At 44.3% G+C, this 21,093-nt stretch overlaps 1 protein-coding gene across 1 annotated transcript; it reads left to right on the top strand.

Moving 5' to 3' along the window:
* Positions 1-404: 404 nt before the first annotated feature.
* Positions 405-18,487, top strand: FAM3B (FAM3 metabolism regulating signaling molecule B). The gene is made up of 8 exons (XM_035115077.3): positions 405-825; positions 7,082-7,225; positions 8,106-8,229; positions 10,283-10,341; positions 12,191-12,241; positions 12,673-12,760; positions 14,032-14,164; positions 17,591-18,487. Exons 1-8 carry the CDS (start codon positions 804-806, stop codon positions 17,672-17,674), a joined length of 705 nt encoding a protein of 234 aa, XP_034970968.1. The 5' UTR covers positions 405-803; the 3' UTR covers positions 17,675-18,487.
* Positions 18,488-21,093: the final 2,606 nt, after the last annotated feature.

Genomic DNA, 21,093 nt, shown 5'->3' with positions numbered 1-21,093 from the left:
AGTACAGGGCTGGATTGAGGTTTGATGAAGCCCTAAGCTACTGAAGGTAATGGGGCCCTTTATATGTCCAGCTGTCTTTTGTCAACAACCAATTGTCGCTGTTCTTTGTGCTGAATATATGCAGCTACAGGTACATGGTAATTTATGGACCTGACAGGTATCTAATGCCATTTGCACATAACAAATAGGAGCCTACACAACACAAAACACTGTTGCTGTATGGAGGTTTTATTTTATTTTATTTTATTATCTTATATTTATATCTCTGCATTTTGAAGCCGCGGCTGGGCGAAGCCTTCTGCGTCAATCTCCTCAAAACACCCTTCGCGGCCTAGGGAGTAAGTCCCAATCCATCTCAGCGGGGCTTACGCCCGAGTAGACGAGCCTGGGCTGGACTCTCCCGCGCAGCAATGGGAGCCGCCCCCCGCCGAGCACAGCGGAACTCCTTTTCTCGTGACCCGCTCGCGAAGTTCACTCTGAAAGCCCTTTTTGCTGGCGAGGGTAGAGGCGGCACTGCAGCGCAACCGTCCGCCACTTGACGAGCCCGCACTCTGCTGGTGGCGCCGGTCTCCAGCGGCTCCTTCCCGGCTCTGCCCGCTTGGCGGAGGAGGGCGGCGGCGGCTGCCGAGCGGGCCGGCTGGGGCGTGCCAAGGCCGCCGCAAGGGCTTCGCGGCCAAGTCGCGCTTCCTCCTGCCAATGGGAACCGGGAAGCGCCCGGCGCTGAGGGCAAGAGGGCGAGGAGCGCCGTGGATTTCCTCGTCCGCCACCTGGGACAGCAAGAGTCCCAGCAAGACGGGGGGACGATGGTGCGGGCGGCCTGCAACAGTGAGTAGCTCAAAAGTTTTTCTCCCCCCTCCCTCCCCTCCCCCGACCTTTTCGTTTTTTTTAAACGACCTGTTTCTTTGTCAGAGGCTGAGCAAACTTCCGTGCTTGCTGCAGCGCTTTCTTGATGATGAGACTCGAACCATCTGCTCCCGGGAGCCCAAACTTATTTGCACCGTTAGGGTGTTTAAAATGCGCTCCTCTGAGCCCACACAGAGTGCTTTCCCCTCGCTATTGAGCAGTCGCGGCTTATCGGGGACTGGGCAAGGCGGGATATGAGGGGAAAGAAGCCCTGTTCCCGTCACGTTTAGAAATTAACCTCCATGCTCCATTCACAGAAGGATTTTTTTTCCCCACCTGCTCCCTATACATACCCTCATGGGCTCTATTTAAACTTGCATGATATTCCTTAGGTTAAAACAGAGGTTTATTCAAGCAGAGGCTTAATGTGCTAAAAGGTTGAGAACCTCTGTTTTAACGTAAGGGACATTGTGCATCAGGGATGGCAACTTGAATAAAGTAAGTATTGTGGGGGCCCAGTTAAGTCTCACTCCAGATAATCGCAACATGTGGCAAACACCATTTGAATGGCAATGCCCATCAACTTGGAGGGGCAGCCTGTGTTGCAATTTGTGAGCCAAATGTCTAGCTAATGATTCCTTTCTATGTTGCAGAACAAAGATTGTATGGGTGCATTATATTGTTCTGTTTCCTGAATGACTCTTGGCAACATTTTGTGTGTAACTTGGGAGTTGTCACCTCTCCTAATCCTTAAACTATACATGCACTACAGAGCAATAATATTTATTATTTACTTCATGGGGTGTGCCCAAGCTGCAATATTCACCTTGTTTGTGAGCACTTTAAAAAAATATGGTTTTTTTCTGAGTAATTGGGTGCTCTCTGTGTCTCCTGAACCTTTCTATATATAACAAAGCTTTGTGTCCCCCTGCCTTCACTATAACCTTCTCCCTTTTAGTCAAAGTAGATGGAATTTGCAGGCACAGGAACTTCTCCAGAAGCAATTAAGCCTGCAATATTGCAGACAAATAGGCCCAGGAACTATTGTGGGGATATTAAAGGAATTTGCCTAAATTGCCTTATTCATAAATCCTTATGAGGGCAGACGCAGGGGTTTGACTCTAGTTCTTTCTTATCTTAAAAAATGGTCCCCATATGCATATTTGGGTTTTTAAAGGGGTATTAAGTCTGAAAAGGTTTAAGACACCTGATCAAGAACCCTGTCTGAAGAGTTCTGGGTTGTTTTTAGAGGCTGAGCTGGCCTGAAATCGGCAGGAATATGAACCAGGCTAACCTGTTGTGTGTTGACATTGAGCTGGATTGTCGTGCCCACCCACTCCCACTGCTGTTTCTGGGAGCTTACGTTCTGTGTATGTGGCCATACTGCTCCATAAAGCCCCACTAGTGGTTGGTGGATGTTTGGATTATGCCCTATGTAGCAAACAAATCACTATATAGTGAGGGGGCAAAGTATTTGATCCCCTGCTAAATTTGCCCGTTTGCCTGATGAAGAAATGGTAGGTTTATTATAGCTGTGAGAAACAGAATAACAACAGGAAAAACCCCAGAAACCTAGAAGACAAAAGTCAGAGATTGATGTGCATTACATAATGATTCGTGGCTGGAGTTTTATAGAGATCAAGGCCTAAATTCATAATGACTATGTACTATGTCCTATGTCCTATAGCAAGGGTGGGGGACCTTTTTTTAGCCCGAGGGCCACATTACATTCCGGGCCCTCTTCCAGGAGGAATCCACATGCCAGTGGTGGGTAGGGCCAGAGCAAAACTGGTCAGGGCAGTGAATATACGGTACATTTTACCTTTGTATAATAGGCTGGTTTCTACACATACCCCCACAACTCCCTCTATCCTCTATTTAGGCAAGCTAGGCACATGATTAGAATTCAAAGACCCATTTGAGAAAGTCAAGTACACTTGAGCAGACTGCAAAGCACGACTGTGGAAAGGGTGTGTGACCTGGGGAGGAGGACCAGACAAAAGAGGCCTGGGTGGGCACCTCAGGTTCCCATCCCTATCCTGTGAAATCAAGGTAATGAAGAGGAAAAATGAGCAAGTATTCCAAACAGACATTGTTCAGCCTTTAGGTGGACACCACATGGTATTTTAGCTCAGCTGGTAAGAGCACAGTGCTGATGATACCAGCGTCATGGGTTTGATCCCCATATAGGTGCATATTTTGGCATTGCAGGGTGTTGGACTCGATCAGGGGTAAGCAACCTAAGGCCCATAGGCTGGATGCAGCCCAATCGCCTTCTCAGTCCGGCCCGCAGATGGTCCCGGAATCAGCGTGTTTTTACATGAGTAGAATGTGTGCTCTTATTTAAAATGTATCTCTGGGTTATTTGTGGAGCATAGGAATTCGTTCATTCCCCCCCCCCCAAAAAAAATAGTCTGCTGGCCCACCACATGGTCTGAGGGATGGTGGACCGGCCCACAGCTGAAAAAGGTTGCTGGCCCCTGGACTAGATGATCCTTCGGGTCCCTTCCAACACTGCAGTTTTTGTATTCTATGCAGTATATACGACTTCCTGGTTCACTGGGTGAAAAGTTCATTTCAGCGTAAAATCATGACTTTCTTGGTTTATGGGAAGAAGGGAGGGACATTTCCTGTACTGTTTTCTGCCAATACAATGTCACAGTTACACCTATCCCATTCATGCTGTTGTAAGCCCCGCCATATCGTTTGTCATTCTCCATTCTCCCGAAAGGTCCTCATGCTTTTAGAAGGCATGTAAATATAGAATTCATAACTCAGTCTTCTACAAATGGTTGCAAAATACTTAACACAGAAATACCAAGAGAAATGTGGCTCCCCTCTGTTCTCTTTCCCTCTTTACAGTATATTTTAAAGGAATACATTAAAATGATGAATTAGAAAAAAACAGACTGAACAGAAGTGAATTTGGCATCTCTTGGCAAAAGTTGTGCAAAACACTTGCATTTAAAAAATAAAATAAAACAGTTCTTCTGTTTTGCTTCTGTGAAAGTAAGTGGATGGAAAACATCAAATATTTACATCCATCTGGGAAGTTCTGCAAGAGCAATGCAACTGCAGTATTTAGATTCTCAGCTATATGAAAAATGCCAGCTTTAGACATCCAATGAGCAGGAGAGAATAAATCACATTCAACTCCTAGCTTTAAAAGGGCACGAAATCAGTTCCTTTATAGCACCTTCAAATTTGATGCTCAGAAGGGTCCAGATATACCCATTTGCAGGGCAGTCTCGAGCAGGTCGGGCGCCCTGGCGCTGAGGGGCGGAGATCGCTCCGGCGCCCTCCCAGTGTGCAGCATGGCTTCCGCACAGCTTTGCCGCCCAGCGCCCCGCCTACCGGCCCGGCGCCCTTACACCCCGTGCCACCGGGACTCTACCTAGAGCCGGCCCTGCCCATTTGGGGAAAAGGACCCTGTATGTAAGGAGATTTGTGCATAGATAGGGTGGTCTCAGACGTGCTTTTCAAATCTTAGAGCTTGATTGTGGGGGCCTCAAGGGTGATTGTGGGGCTGTCCCAAATGATATCCAGCCCAGCCCCACTCATAAAGCAGGGCATACTTTGTGTCATTTATCTGTATGTTCATTTTGCATGGGTGGTCTGGATATTGACCGAATTGGTTCCAAGTTGAGCATCCTCCTCTCCCTTCTGATGTAGCTAAACAAACTCCCTAATTCTTCAAGGAACTCTGGGCAATGAAAAGTGGGAGTTGGGATGGAGGGAAACTTGGGTCAAATCTGACTGACCAGAGACTGGAGTCCATATAGGACCTATGCTGTGATGATGACAGTGGCAGCAAAAACACCATACTTCTCTGCTACCATAATTGTCATTGAAATTCTACTCAGTATTGATCCAGGGAAGATTCCAACGTATAGTTAGCAGAGTAAAAACTTAAACACGCTGCAGGATTCCCAAAAAATAGAGCAGAGGCAATTGTATTTCATGCAGCAGAGCTTTACTGCTACTGAAGGCAAATGAGCATAATGGTCACAAATCCAATACATTCAGGATTAGCACTGTCCGTAAGAAATCCAGTTGCAGCAGACCGAACTTAAACTTGCAATAACTTATAATAAGTATAAACCTTAACACTAAGCATATTATGTACAGAACACTACCGTACACCAGAAGGAAAAGAGAGAGAAAGTGAAACCCAAGCTCCTTCTTGCCTTACTTTTTTTTTTTACTTTTATGACTGACTTACTTTTATAGTCAGCATCAGGGGCGAAGGAAGAGGGGGGCAATAAATGTAAAGAGAAAGATGGTGAGTTTTATCATATGTGGTGGACATGCGATAAAATCAAAAGATTTTGGGAAATGATATATAATGAGCTGAAAAAGATTTTTAAATATACCTTTCCCAAAAACCGGAGGCATTCTTATTGGGAATTATAGGAGAGGAAATTGTAAAAGGAGATCAAGTATTATTTATGTATACGACAACCGCGGCTAGAACATTGTTAGCCCAAAAATGGAAAACTCAGGAGTTACCAACGATTGAAGAGTGGCAGACGAAGATGATGGACTATGCAGAATTAGCAAGACTGACTAGCAAGATCCGAAACCAGGGAGAGACAAAGTTCCAAAAAGACTGGAGTAAATTTGTGGATTATATGGAGAAGAACTGTAGAAGTTTAAAGACACTGCAGGATTGAAATAAATCCTACGAATTGACTTAAAGTAAGGGAAACAAAAGAACTGCAAGATTTTTTTTTTAAATCAATAACCTTTATTAGGCATGACAAATTCAAAAGCTTCAGAACAAAGTTATGAATAAAACATTCGCATTGTAAACTTCGTGAAATAAGATACATATTAATTGAATTAATATTTTAGAACAATATATCAATTTTCAATTAGCATCCCCTGGTCCTCTCCACAGTGGCCCAATCTCTCTGCGTGAACCGAGCACAAAAACTCAGCCACCACTAAAGTAACTCCATCATTATTATCTGACAATAACCCCTGAATAGTTGGCATCGCTGCGATCGATGCATCCACCTGCAAAGCATCCAGCAATCGTCTTCTCGCATTAATACCGTAATTACAGGAAAAGAAAATGTGGTCCAATGTATCTGGTTCATTCTTCCCGCATTTACATAAACGTTCGGCTTTTGGGAGAGCTAGATATCTTCCTTCTGTCTCCATAGAGAAATCTATGGAACTGCAAGATAGGAGTGAATAAGAAAACCGGATGGAGGGAGGGAAGTCAAAGCTCGGCAGAGCTAAGGAAAAGAAATAATTGAAGAATTGTAAACAAAGAAAATTTTATGTTTATTGTATGTTGGAATGTTTGTGGGTGAATGTTTTGTTTGTTTTATTTTCTGTTTAATGTGTTTATTTGAAAATTAATAAAATGTTTCTTTAAAAAAAAGGAAGAGGGGGGCAATAGGGGCGCTCCGCCCTGGGCAGCATGATCCCGAGGGTGCCATCGTGGCTGCCCCTCGCCCGCGCTGGTGCCCCGTCCCCGCGGTGGCACGCCATGCCCCCTGAACACCTGCCATGCCCCTGTGGGCAGTGCGCCACACCCCCAGAACGCATGCCAGCCCTACCCTGCCTGCTCTCCGGTGCCGGAGCATGAAGCTCCGCCACTGGTCAGCATGACCTTGACAGAAAGAGATAAGAGAACCAGCTTTAAGCCAGCTGTCCTCAACTTCTCTGAAGAAGTAATGCAAACATCATGAACCATCTGCTTGCTTCTTTCACACAGAGAAGCTTCCAGAAACTTCTCTTGAATTAAGTTCTCTGCACATCAGATCAATACTTTCTGCACTAAGAAGTTTAAACAGAAGAGCTGTTTGGGGTAGTAGAAGGTTTGCTATAAAGGAGCAGGGAGGCTAGAGGATGATCCCAATGCGACAGTTTTGCTAGACATGTTTCAGACACTTGCATCTGCTCTGTTTGGGAATCAGTTGCAGCAAGCATCATCAACATAGCTGGGGCTATGGGAGAAACAATACCTTTTGGGGGTGTTAATGATGTGAACTCAGGTTTTATATTTGTGTGAATAAACCATATATCACAGTTTCTGCTGTGCCTAATTTCCAAAGGAAACATAAACCCTGGTGAAGTGCGTGGAACTCATGGAATCTCACACTGCCTGGCGATTGGGATGGCGTGCAACAATATCTTGTGGCTCAGTGAGCTTGGCAGTTGCCACTTTTCCTTCTGAATGTACATAGATTGTCTTGACTGTCATGTTTGTTTGTTTGTTTTTCAGATTTTATGAAGTTAGGAGGGTTTATCTTTGCATCTGTCTGTGCCTGGTACTTTGGATCCCTATTGGCATCTATTATACCTGAAGACTCCTTAGCATCAGCTTTTAACGACCTTCAGAACATTGCTGAGAAACCAAAACTTAAAGGTACCCTGTTTCTCATATTTTAAGACATACCCATAAAATAAGCCATAGCAGGATTTTTAAGCATTCAAGGAATATAAGCCATACCCCGAAAATAAGACATAGTGATAGGCACAGCAGCAATACCGGCCATGGCAGGAGGAGGAGGAGGAAAAATATAAGACATCCCCTGAAAATAAGCCATAGTGTGTTTTTTGAGGAAAAAAATAAATATAAGACATGTCTTATAATATGAGAAACACGGTATGTGATCACATTCTCCATGTATATTAATATTCTAAGGCACATAGTTATTTAAGTAGAAGTTTTGTATTAAAAAAAAAAACCAAGACAAAACAACAACAATGAGTTCTGTCTCTGTGCTACCCAAGTAAAATTGGTCTGATTATTTAGTAGAGTAGATCCCACCCCTTCAGACCGTAAGAACAATGCTTTGCCTCTACCTGAAATATGCAATCATTGCTGCACCACATCTGCTCTGTACAACTCCTTGATTATTAAAGGAAGCATGTGACCTTACATTTACCTCAGTCTTTCCCCACCCATGTTCCAGTTCATTGACTGCAAAACATTGAGGGTGATCAGATAAACGATCTGGGTTGGCAGCATCCACAGGTTTGAGGAAAATATATATTTTGGCGTCAGCATGACTTGTCATCTGAAGACCCTATGTTTTGAGGAAGAAAAGCCTGCTATACTTAACGGTTATAATTTACAACATGACAAAATAAATGTTGGCCACAATCCAAAATGGAGTTAAACATGGTCAGACCAATTAATTTTAGTGGACATTAGCATGCTTAGCTGTGTGTTGGGTTTCAATTATGAATGATGGTTGCCCAGTGTTCAAAGGCCTTCCTACGGTATCTAATGTACTTTTCAGCACCACTCCCGAAAAGACTGAAATGTGACCACTGGTCTCCATGTTCGCCTGGGAGCTATGCTTACCGCGTACTCAGTGGTGGTGGTCAGAAGTCCCTCGCCAAGATCTGTTTTGAAGATCAGCTGTGAGTACTGAACAACACTTAAGGCCAACTTTGCCATTTATTTATAACTGCATCCATTGGACCTCCAAATGGAAAGGAGCTGCTTCTTTTTCTGATGGTTGTAGTGGTATGAGAAGGTAGGGAGTTTTAACACTATTAAAACTAGGGAGGGGGGGATAGACAATCACTCCAACTGCTGCATGCCTTTCCTCTCCATCTGTATCTGCTTCAGTGTACAAGTATAGACACGGTATATTTTTATTTCATGCATTCCTTTTTGGGGAAAAGAGGGCCCTTTTGGGGGAACTGTACCAAACTCCCCAACCACCTTGACTCGGGCCTTTGGGGAATTGATATATAGACAGTCATGGGCAGTGGTCTCATTCTGTACAGGGCAGCTTCCTGTGGACATGATTTTCGGAACCTTCACACTTATTTTTATTACAATTTATTCTAAACCAACATCTCAAGGTGATTTACACACAAGATATTTATAAACAGTTAAAAACACAAAAACAACAAAAGCATTTGAAAAAAAGACTAAAATTCTAACAAATTACGCTTGCAAATACCCATTCATCCAGCTAGGAATAAAGCTACAATTCCCATAGAGAAGGATGCAATGAGAGTGAAATTGGTTTAAAGTTGGTTTACTCAACCTATTCAAGTGTTCCGCTGATTAAATGGCTAGTGGTGGTGTTTTGTCACAAAAGTGGGTTGTTTTTTCCATTAGTGCATTGATGCTACAATCCTGAATATGCTTAAGGTGGGAGTAAGTTCTGTTGAAAAAAGTGAGACTTGCTTCTGAATAGACCACCCGCCCTACACCTGATGTAAAACATGGCAGAAAGTGAGGGCAGTAACTTCAAGGAAACCACTGGGAGCTTAAAGTGAGCTTTTAATGGTTCCTTTGCTGAAGCTAGGTGCACACCCAGTGCCCATGGGTATTGCTAGTACACCTTGTTTCAGCAGGGGAAAGCAGTTTCCATTGAAACCACTTGAAATGAAGGGGGTAGGGTATCCATTTTAGCAGTGTTTCAACAGAAGGTTCAAAGAGCAGCATGGAATGAGTTCTGGGAGAAAATATACAACGAATTAAAGAAAATCTTTAAATATACTTTCCAGAAAAAGCCTGAAGCCTTCCTGTTGGGGATGGTTAGCGATGATATAAAAAAAAGCGACCAAAAATTATTTTTGTATTCCACCACAGGGACCAGGCTATTATTAGCTCAAGTTTGGAAACAGCAGCAGATTCCCTCAGTAGAGGAGTGGAGGCAAAAAATCATGGAATATCTGGGCATTGCCAAATTAACTGTGATAATTAGATATCAAGGAGAGGAAACTTTTAATAAGGAATGGATGAAATTCATCGAATATACTGAGAAAATATTGTAAAGACCGAATTGACAAATCAGTAGACACGGAACGATGTATATAAAAATCTCTTTATTGATGTTATATTGAACAGAGGCTGGAACAAAAAAAAGAGAGAATGTGTGCATAATACAATAATATACAAACAAAAGTGTAACTAGAAAAATACATAATCGCAAATACTTGTATATAGATTAATAATTGTGCAAGATATTGGAAATTATAAAGGCTGCAAAGAAAGGGGGGAAGTCAACAAAGGACATAAATTTGATATTGTATAACGAAAGAGGAAATGTTTTGTACACTTTACGGAGATTGTGAAATACAGTGCTGTAAATGGTTTTTTTTGGGGGGGGGTGAAACAGAAAACCAATAAAAATTATGATTTAAAAAAAACAAAGAGCAGCATGGAACTGTTAGAAAGCCTTATTGCAAACAAAGGACAGTGTGTGGGCTGATTTAAAGAGCAGTGTGGAGCTCTTTGCAAAAGGTCTTTCAAAAAGGCCCACACTGCTTCAAAGTCCTGACAGCCAAAGCTTCAATGTTGCAACATCGCCTGATGTCACAGCAACACCAGGTGATTGACTCACTAGTCCGGTTTTGTCCACCGGGGTGGGGACAGAGTGGGGTGGGGACGTCACAGGAAAACATCTCCTGTCTGGCATATTTCCCAGATAAACACTTTGTTTTTCCATTTCAGACTTATGAGCAAAGAAAGTCAAAATGTTGGAAGAGGAATAAATGTTGCCATTGTGGACTGTGAGTAAAAAGACACAATCCTGTATGTGCTTTAAAAAAATGCTATGTCAAAGTGACTAAGAGACAGTGAACCAAGAAAGCAACACCTGGAATCTTGTCTCTGCCATTCACTCACTCCACTGGCCTTGTCTTGGCCTATCTGCCATGATTGCCATAAGGAGCTACTGTCTTGAAAGTGTTTGAGCACTCATAAAAAGTGCTCTTTAAAGGCTTTAGCAGCCATTATAAAATGTATAATTTACAACAGTAATACCTGACCTGCTTTGTCTCATTTATAATGTTTATCATAGATTTCCTGAGTGCTCTTCCTTTTGCACAACTTGTAATTCAGTGATTTATAAGGAGCCATGGATTCACAGAATCCTAGAATTGTAGAGTTGGGGTGAGCCACGAGGATCATCTCGTGTCCAACTCCCTGCGGTGCAGGAATCTTGCATCCAACCTGGGCCTCAAACCCATGACCCTGTGATAAAGTGTCTCATGCTTTTCCAACTGGACTTTAACTTTTTGTTTGCATTTCAGGATTTATTTTGTTATAGATTAGGTGATTCCTTAGAAATAAACTTGGCACTGTAACTGAAATTTGTTTATCTTTGCCATCTTCCCTGCCAACTTTTGCAATGGTCTATACCAGGAGCAGGGATTTATTCATTTTTGGCCTTGGGATCTTTATCTGGCCTCACCCCACCAACCAACTTTAACAGGTGGGTGGGTCAGTCTCATGTCACTTAGATGTCACATGATTGTCAGGTGGATTGCCCTCCCCCACACTTGTCGAAATCCCTTGTATTCTCAATGATCCCATTTCAGCATGGGAGAACAGGGACTGTGCACCCTTTTCAGCACTTTCTTCCACCCGTTTAAAGATCACAGCTGGAACAATCTCTCTCTCTCTCTCTCCCTCCCTCCCCCCCCCTTCCAACTCACAATCAGTGGCGGAGAGCAGGCAGGGGTGGGGCTGGTGCGCATCCCGGGGGCATGGCATGCTGCCCAAAGGGGTGTGGCACGCCACCTGCTGGGGCGTGGCACACGTTCTGGGGGCGGGGACAGCCACAATGGCACCCTACCAGGATCGCGCTGCCCGGGGTGGCGCACTCCCATTGCCCCCCTCTTCCTACGCGCCTGCTCACAATGTGTATGATAGCAGTGTCTCACACCAAATGTAACTGACCTGTTGAAAAGACTCTATGAACGGAAAAGAAAGACACTGTGTGTACCTTTCTTATCAATGAAAACATTTCAATAAAAACATTTTCAGCTGGGGGGGGGGGACTGCTGCAAAGGGTGTGTGCTGTAAGCCAGTCCCCGTTATCACATCTAAGCACTGGAGAACGGAGCTGAGCAACAACACAAGTGCCTGTTTCCTCACTGCTGGGTGACAGAGCAGGTTTTTTTCCCAGAGCTGATGTCTAAAGTAGACATAAGCTCCAGCATCAGGGACAGTGCTGTTGTGCAGCAGTGAAGAGGACAAAACTCCAATGAAAGCAAACAGACCAATTTGTTTTGCAAAACCTTCCCCATGCTGATCCTTTGGGGAGGTTGGAGGGATCAGCGAAGGGTGGACTTTTCAAGAAGGTCCCGCACATCAGCTGAACATCATCAGTAGCGCTATCTGATGGGTTTGGGGAGAAAGGCCTCATGGGCCAAATTGTACGCACTGGTGAGTCTGGATTGACTAAGAGGCCAGAGGTCCCCACCCTGCCTAGACCTGCATACATGGTGCATGATGTGTGCTTATTGCCCTCTTCATTCTAAATATTTTTGTTTGGGAGATTTTGGAAAGTAACAGGAAAACATTTTTTTCCTGTCCTGTTTTCTTTCATTTTTTAATGCATTCTCTTTCTTACAGATAACACTGGGAAGCTTTTTGATGCAAAATCTTTTGACATGTGGCAAGGAGGTAAGAGGCATGTCTATGTTTAATATTGTTATAAAAGTGTCTGCCAAAACCCTCATGCATGTGAATAGCAGTTATGACACTTATACAATATCAGAGAGTAGAGCATATGTACAACAGATTGTTTGAATCATGGACATACGACTCAGCCTTTACTGAGGCTCCCATCCCAAGCACTTTCTCCCTATTGCTCTTTTTTCTTTCAGTGGAAGAGAGACATTGAGTTGGCAGGCAGAGGTTTTGGGGAAAGGGATGTCAGGGGAAGGGAGAATCCCTTTTCCAGTTTGCTAGAACTGAGGCCACACTGCTCTAGCCACGAGTGAAACTTTACTCAAAGTTTTCTAGGATCTTGCCTTGTCTGAAAAGAGCAAGAATGCAATGTTTGAGGGGGAAATAGCATTTATGTTGGTTTCTCTCTGCACTGCCATTAACAGCATTCTCTGGACCACTGGCTGATTTTGTCCAAAAAGCACCCCAGAAATCTCTGCTCCTGATGGTGACCTATGATGATGGAAGCTCAAGGTAAGCAAACAGATTTATGGCCCTGTTTTTACCATAGGTAGTGGTTTCACTTTTCAGACTTTGAGAAATAAGGTAGCAAAATATATGGTGGTATGATAAATTTTACCTCCCATCTTACCAAATGCACTTGAATTTTCCTATATAGATACAAGGACCCCTTGGAGGCCACAGTCTTGTGTACATGTCATATTTTGAGGAAATTTTGGCTTCAAAACTCATTTCCTCAAACAGTTGTTTAAAATTCTAAATTTATTTTTTAATATTTCTTTTTCTTTTATTTTTAATTATATGGCACCACAACGAACAAGAGGTTATAAAATACACTGAGACATAGGGTATCTTGAGGCATTGTAACGTAAGAACTCTAAAATTTCTGTATGATCCAGATACAGTCGTACCTCAGAAGTCGAACAGAATCCGTTCCGGAAGTCCGTTTAACTTGCAAAACATTCCACTTCCAAAGCCTGGCTTCCGATTGGTTGCAGGAAGCTCCTTTTTGCCGACACAGCACCACACTTCGGATCTGTTGGGGGGGAGGGAGGAACGGAGGATCCTATGGGTCCTCCGTTCTTCCCTCCCGCCGCCCGACAGATCCGGCATTTGCCTCCGTCGGGCGGGGGGAGGGAAGAATTGCGGGCGGGAGGAGGGAAGAACGGAAGATCCAATGGTCCTCCATTCTTCCCTCCCGCCGCCCAACAGAGCCAAAGGCCGGATCTGTTGGGTGGGGGCAGGGAATAACAGAGGATCCGATGGTCCTCCGTTCTTCCCTCCCGCCGCCCGACAGATCTGGCAACCCCCGGGATCTGTGCTTTCTGTCGGGGGGGGAGAGGAACGAACGGGAAGGGCTGCTTTCTCCCTATTCGTTCCTCTCCCCTCACCGCAGATAGCAAGGAGAGCTGTGGGGCTGTTGCCGCCTGTCTCCCTGCCTTCCAGGGAGCCAAGCGAGCAAGCGCCGTCACTGCCGCCAGTCCCCGGAGCCCATAGGAACGCATTAATTAACTTTTAATGTGTTCCTATGGGAAACGGTGCCTCACAAGACAAATTTTTCGTTGGATGAATTGACCGTCGGAACGAATTAAATTTGTCTAGCGAGGCACCACTGTATTAATGCTCTTTATTTCTATGTGCTAAAAGAAAGCATTTTAGGAAGAAAAGAAATCTGAATAAGAATATCGGAAGAAATCTTTCCTATCCTATTCAGACTTTAGCTTCTAGCAAACATGAGTTGTCAAAGGTACAAAATTCATATTAATCCTTTCTCTCTCACATAGGTTAATGGAGGATGCGAAAAAGGCAATAGCAGATCTAGGAAGTAAAGAAATAAGGAATTTGAAATTTAGGTCAAGCTGGGCCTTTATAGCAGCAAAAGGTTTTGAACTGCCAGCCGACACACAAAGGGAAATGGTAAGACTTGTTTAAATTAAGAGACTCAAAAGTGTATATGGATGTAGATAACACTTGCTGGAACCACAGAACTTTATATACTGATGTGTTTCATGTAGTCTAGCCATATTCTGCAATGGACATCCAAACAAATGAAATAAAAGCTATCCATATTGGCTAACTTAGAGTAATGGAATTATAGAATTATAGAGTTGGGTCATCTTGTCAATTATAGAGTTGACAAGGTGCCCCATGATATTCTTGTAAAGAAGCTGGTAAAATGCGGGCTAGACAATGCTACCATTCAGTGGATTTGTAACTGGCTGCCTGACCGAACCCCAAGGGTGCTCATCAATGGCTCCTCTTCATCCTGGAGAGTAGTGACTAGTGGGGCGCCACAGGGTTCTGTCTTGGGGCCAGTCTTATTTAACATCTTTATCAATGACTTGGATGATGGGCTTGAGGGCATCCTGAGCAAGTTTGCAGATGACACCAAATTGGGAGGGGTGACTAATACCCCAGAGGACAGAATCACACTTCAGAATGACCTTAACAGATTAGACAACTGGGCCAAAGCAAACAAGATGAATTTTAACAAGGAGAAATGTAAAGTACTACACTTGGGCAAAAAAAATGAAAGGCACAAATACAGGATGGGAGACACCTGGCTTGAGAGCAGTACATGTGAAAAGGATCTAGGAGTCCTGGTAGACCACAAACTTGACATGAGTCAACAGTGTGATGCAGCAGCTCAAAAAGCCAATGCATTTCTGGGCTGCATCAATAGGAGTATAGCATCTAGATCAAGGGAAGTAATAGTACCACTGTATTCTGCTCTGGTCAGACCTCACCTGGAGTACTGTGTCCAGTTCTGGGCACCACAGTTCAAGAAGGATACTGACAAGCTGGAACGTGTCCAGAAGAGGGCAACCAAAATGGTCAAAGGCCTGGAAACAATGCCTTATGAGGAACGGCTTAGGGAGCTGGGTATGTTTAGCCTGGAGAAGAGAAGGTTAAGGGGTGATATGATAGCCATGTTCAAATATATAAAAGGATGTCATATAGAGGAGGGTGAAAGGTTGTTTTCTGCTGCTCCAGAGAAGCGGACACGGAGCAATGGATTCAAACTACAAGAAAGAAGATTCCACCTAAACATTAGGAAGAACTTCCTGACAGTAAGAGCTGTTCGACAGTGGAATTTGCTGCCAAGAAGTGTGGTGGAGTCTCCTTCTTTGGAGGTCTTTGAGCAGAGGCTTGACAGCCATATGTCAAGAATGCTTTGATGGTGTTTCCTGCTTGGCAGGGGGTTGGACTGGATGGCCCTTGTGGTCTCTTCCAACTCTATGATTCTATGATCTGGTACAACCCCCTCCAACACGTTAATCTCAACTAAAGCATCCCTAACAGATGGCCCCTCCAACCTCTGCTTAAAAATCTCCAGTGAAGGAGAATCCACCAGCTTCTGAGGAATTCTGTTCCAGGGGCGTAGCCAGGATCAAAATTAGGGAGGGCAAGGGGCGGGGGCAAGGGGAGGGAGGGGAGGGGCCACAGCGGAAATGTGGGTGGGGCCACGTGGCCTGCGCCTCCCAGGTCTTCCGAGGAGGCGGCCCCAGGCTCCCGCAGGGAACGTGGGCCTGTGGCTGCGTCCTCCGCGCCTCCCAGGTCTTCGGAGGAGGCAGCCCCAGGCTCCCGCTCCCGGCGCGAAGCTCCAGACCTGGGAGGCGCAGAGGAGGCAGCCACAGGCTCGCGTTCCCTGCGCGACTCTGGAGCTTCGCGCCGGGAGCGGGAGCCTGGGGCTGCCACACTGCTGCGCCCCTCAGCCTTTGCTTCTAGGGGGGGGCAATTGCCCCCTCCTGCCCCCCTGCCTACGCCCATGTTCTGTTCTCCTGTTGAACAGCTTTTATTGTCAGAAAGTTTCTTTCTTTCTGCTACTAAGTATGTCTTGCTGCAGAAACAAAATAGAATTAAGATGTTGCAAAAAAAGAAAAAAGAAACCTACCAAAACATTAGTGATAAAAGGGGTGGATTGCTTCCATTGTGTATTTTGGAATGTAGGAAGCTGCCCTATGCTGACTCAGATAATTGGTCCATCTAGTTCAGTATTGTCTACACCAGGGTGCTGGCTTTTTCATTTTTTTCTCAAAAATTATTTCCTGTAGCACAAATGGATGAACTTTTGCCTATTAATGACTAAAATGAGGTATATTCCATTGAAATATTTAAAAAGGTTACGCACAAACCGTTTTTAATTTTTTTGTATGCCGTTTTACCATTTCATAAAATTGTATTAACAATTCTGTATATATTTCGTATCAAATTTGGACACAACACCACATTCCACAATGGGGAGTGTTCTTAGCAACATAGGGTATACAAATGTCACACCTGCGCAAGGTAAAAGCCCCCTTTTGGGACCTCAAAACTCAGCCAGCAGACCCTGCCAGACATGCTGGGAAAAGAACCTACAGGAGAGGTAGCAAAACATCGTCCTCTAGCGGCGTCTATACTGCTACTGCAGCTAAAAAAAGCTTCCTTGTGTGTTTGATGACCCTATATAATGTTGTAAAGCAGGGGTCCCCAGACTTACCGGGCTTTGGGCCGGTGCCCGCCGCGCCGACCGCGCGGCGGGCCGGAGGGTAGGGGAGTGCGCGTGCAGCGGGCCGGAGGGCGGGTGAGTGCGCGCCCATGCGCATGCGCACACGGTCGAAAAAAAATCGCCGAAAATCGCTTGTGCGCATGCGTATGGGCCTCTCCCGACCCGGAAGTGCATCAGAAATGACCTCTTCTGGGTCGGGAGAGGCCCATACGCATGCGCACAAAGGATTTTCGGCGATTTTTTGCCAATTTTGAAGATCGCCGTCGCGCGCCGTAAGAGCGGGCGGCAGCCGCGGGCAGCGGGGGTCGTCGCGGGCCGGATTGGGAGGCCAATTGGGCTGCATCCGGCCCGGGGGCCGTAGTTTGGGGACCCCTGCTCTAAAGCTTGGGTTCAATTTTATATCTGCTTACAGTGACTTCAAAAATGGTCAGAAAAACTGATAATTTTTTTTTAATCATTTTGTGCGTGAGGATTTTTTTATAAAATCTCTTTGAAAGTAAGATTTTATCTAATCTTTAATGAAAGCTTATCAAATTGTGATACAGGGAAATGAGGTTGTTAAAAGTTATCACCCTAGTCTACACTGATTGGTAGTTGCTATTTATGGTTCCAGACAAGAGTTATTCCCAGCCTTACCTGGAGATGCCAGGGACTGAATCTGGGATCTGCATGCAAGGAACATGCTATGCCATTGAGCTGCAGCTCTTCCCCGTTCTAAAGTGCCCCCACTTGTGGTTGATTGGAAGCCATACTATTTTCTCTTGTTATGGCAATAATAGATAGATTTTCACACAATTAAATTATTTTGAAGCCATGAACTGAATTGCTATTTATATGTATCTTTTAAACAGATCAACCACTCTGATGCGAAAAAGAATCGATATAATGGCTGGCCAGCTGAAGTCCAGATAGAAGGCTGTATTCCAAAAAACTAACAGTCTGGATTCTCAAGATGAATCAACAAAGGAGTGCACTGCATTTTTACCACATGATCTTGCTGACCATATGACCTGGAAGCTGTCTGCAGACAAACGCCAGCTCCCTCGGCCTATAGAGCGAGATGAGTGCCGCAACCCCAGAGTTGTCTGCAACTGGACCTAACGGTCAGGGGTACCTTTACCTTTACCTGTACCTTTACCTTAACTTTGCACATCACACAAACCTGGGCTCATGGTTTGTCAGAGATATAAACCCAAGAAAAACCTTGAATATAACTTGTGGTTTGTCTGGAACAGGACAAACCATGAGCCCAGATGTGGACAACACACTAAGCCAAACCATGACTTTGCAAACCACAGCAGCAGAGCAGGAGCACAGTCTCCTCTCTGGGAGCTCAGCTCACACATTCACACTTTGGGTATGTTCACAATAGTGGCTTAAAATCAGTGAGGTCATTCCCCCCCCCTCCAGGTTTCAAGCCTTATTATTGGCATGGTGTTATTTGCACCAAGAAAGGAATGGGGATCTCTTCACCAGACACACTTGATCTTTTATGTTTCTCTGCTACTGGAGCTACCACCTCTGCCCCAACCGCCTATTCATTAAGCTGTCATCTTTGCATGTGTGGTGATTGTCTCGATTGTTCACATTACCACATTACCCGGTACTTTCATTGAAACATCTTAAAGCCAAACCTGGTCATCATGATGCTGGTAGTTTCATGGCTTCATGGTTTTATACTTGAATGTATATGCATATATTACTTTATTTACTATGGAATAAATAAAAGGATTTAATTTTTAAATTCAGCAGTGTAGTATTTTATATATAAAATGTGACAGAAACATTCATAAATTCAGTAAATTGCTTGGGATGGAATTTATAGCCTGTTTCATGTTTTGTAGACCACCCTTAATGGAGACAGGAAAGGTGAAATCATACCTCAGAGAGCTTGTTGAATTAACAGAGGCATTAACAAAGTCTGAAGTTAAATGTGATCAAAACTAGCTTTACTCTCCCAAATAAAATCACTTCCTCTGTCAGCAAAATGGAAAGCTTGTGTCCATTTATATTTTAGAATCCCAAATTAGGGTCAATGTGTGTGACAGAGCAGGTCTCATTCTGTAGCAACACTTAGATGATTTTATGTGCTTTTAAAAGTTCTTGGTTTAATCTTGCCTGTACCATTATCCTTGGTTGTCTAAGGGCGAAATACTTCATGTCACAAGTGTAGCAACGCCCTGTGCCTTCATAAAGTCCCTCAGAGAGGGTATGATTTGCATGAGAAAGGAAAAACTCTTAGGTATCCTACCCACGGTTTCCCCTGTTACCCACTCGCCCCTACCACTAATTTTATGTCACCAGTGTGCTGGACTCCTGTTTAGTTTGGAATCTGCAACATCCTTGAAAGGATCACTGAGGTAATGCAATGTGAAAACTCTTAACGAAGTCAGAATCCTGTTTGTTAGCATTTTATTTATACTGCAACTTGTTTCCTAGGTTTCAGCTGTTGGTGTTAATTTTGTTTTGTCTTTTAATGGGAGCGGAGAACTGGAAAATCAGAACAAAGTGCTAAACAAATGTGTAATCATTACTGTACTAGTGCCTGATAAAATGCAAAAGGAGCAGATGGCTGCTCATACTAGTGTGATGCTGATCAGTTTCAGATGCAACCAGTTCAAGGATGTTTCATCATGATGAGAAAGCAATATGTTTTGGTTTCTTTTCTGTGTTCTGCAGCGAGGGAAATAGACACACTGTTGGGACCCTTGCGATATTGCTTTTGGTGTGTGTTAATGCCATTGGTCAGATGCCTTTTAAGTTTCGATTTCCCTGAACAGGAAAGGCGGAGCTGATGCTGTGCACTGCTGGTCTGACACAACAGAAACAAGAGCATCAGGAAAGCAGCATTTTCTCCCAGAACAAGAGATAAGAATACTTTCACAGTATAATCAGCTTGCAGGCTGGATTTTTATTTGGGGAGTGGGAGGGGAGAGCCTAGGAGGAGATGGCAGGGGAACAGTAAGGATCCCCCAGGTAGATCAAATTTCTGCAAGCAGAGGAGTCTCACTGGGTTGTAGGGGGAGGAGGGAATGTTGCTCACTGCTCCATTCAAGGGTAGCCAACCTGGTGCCCTCCATAAGTAGTTGGGTTACAATTTCTATCATCCATAACCATTGTCCCTGCTGGTTAGGGTTGATGGGAGTTGTAGTCCAGCAACAACTGGAAGGCACCATGCTGGCTTTCCTTGGAGAAGACCTACAGAAAGAACTAAACAGGGAAGAGCTGGTTTGTAGCATCCTGGCTGATGCCTGGCCTGCTCTCCCAACCAGCAAGTGTGTATGTGTGTGTTAATGTTTTTTGCCTGCATCATGCTGCCTTGTGAGGTATCCACCTGCAAGTATGAGAGTGTTCCTGCTGATTGCAGTGTGGGCTATTATCTGATCACTGACTGAGTGGACATCACACACACACACATGGTGTGGCCCAGTGCCTGCCTTGCTATAAGAACGGGCTCTGCTACATTTCCCCCCTTGGGAGCAGACCTACAGGTGACTATGGCTGTTTTGTACCATTCTGGCCCCTGTTCCCTTCCTCTGTCAGCAAAATGGAATGCTTATGTCCATTTATATCTTACGATATAACATATATGTATAACACTCCACATTAGGACAATGTGGAGTGACTGAGGAGATCTCATTCTATAGCAACATTCAGATGAATGTATATGCATTTAAAAACCTGAAGGTTGGGAAGTGAGGAAAACTGCTGTGGCATTTGGAGTGGGCAAATGGTGTCTAGGAGAAGGTTTAATATCCACCTACCCCCTGGGGCTTCTTTGTTCCCTATTCTCACCCACCCTAGAAGAAACCTTTTCTGATCTAAATGGGCTGCCACTACATGACCACTTCTGCCTTTTTTCGCCCCACTCTTGTAACTTCTGTGAAGAGGAACTATGTGGATTTAAATTCTGTTTCCTTTCCTTTGCCACTGAATATAGCTCAGTCGGTAGAGCATGAGATTCTTAATCTCAGGGTCGTGGGTTTGATCCCCACGTTGGGCAAAAGATTTGTGCATTGCAGGGGATTGGATTAGATGGCTCTTGGGGTCCCTTGGAACTCTACGATTCCATCTTGTGTCAAGATGAGAGCATAGTCGTCTTATTGCCGTATTTGTAGACTGTACTGACCCAATTCGCTTCTGGACCCAATTCAAAATGCTGGCATCAAAACACTTAACGGGATGGAATTAAGCAGATTTTAGGGACTGCTTCTGTAAATATGAATCCATTTATCCTTTATAATTATCAAGAGATTGCTTGACAATGGATTTGGACCTGTTGCAGTACATACAGGGCCTTTTCAGTGTTTGGTCCAAATATATGAAATTCTGTCTCCTCAAGGTTCCACATTCC

The sequence above is a fragment of the Zootoca vivipara genome, chromosome 4 (assembly GCF_965207765.1).
Source record: "Zootoca vivipara chromosome 4, rZooViv2.hap1.1, whole genome shotgun sequence".
Taxonomy (NCBI): domain Eukaryota; kingdom Metazoa; phylum Chordata; class Lepidosauria; order Squamata; family Lacertidae; genus Zootoca; species Zootoca vivipara.
Note: the sequence above shows the minus strand (reverse complement) of the source record. Positions and strands in the feature narration are given on the sequence as shown.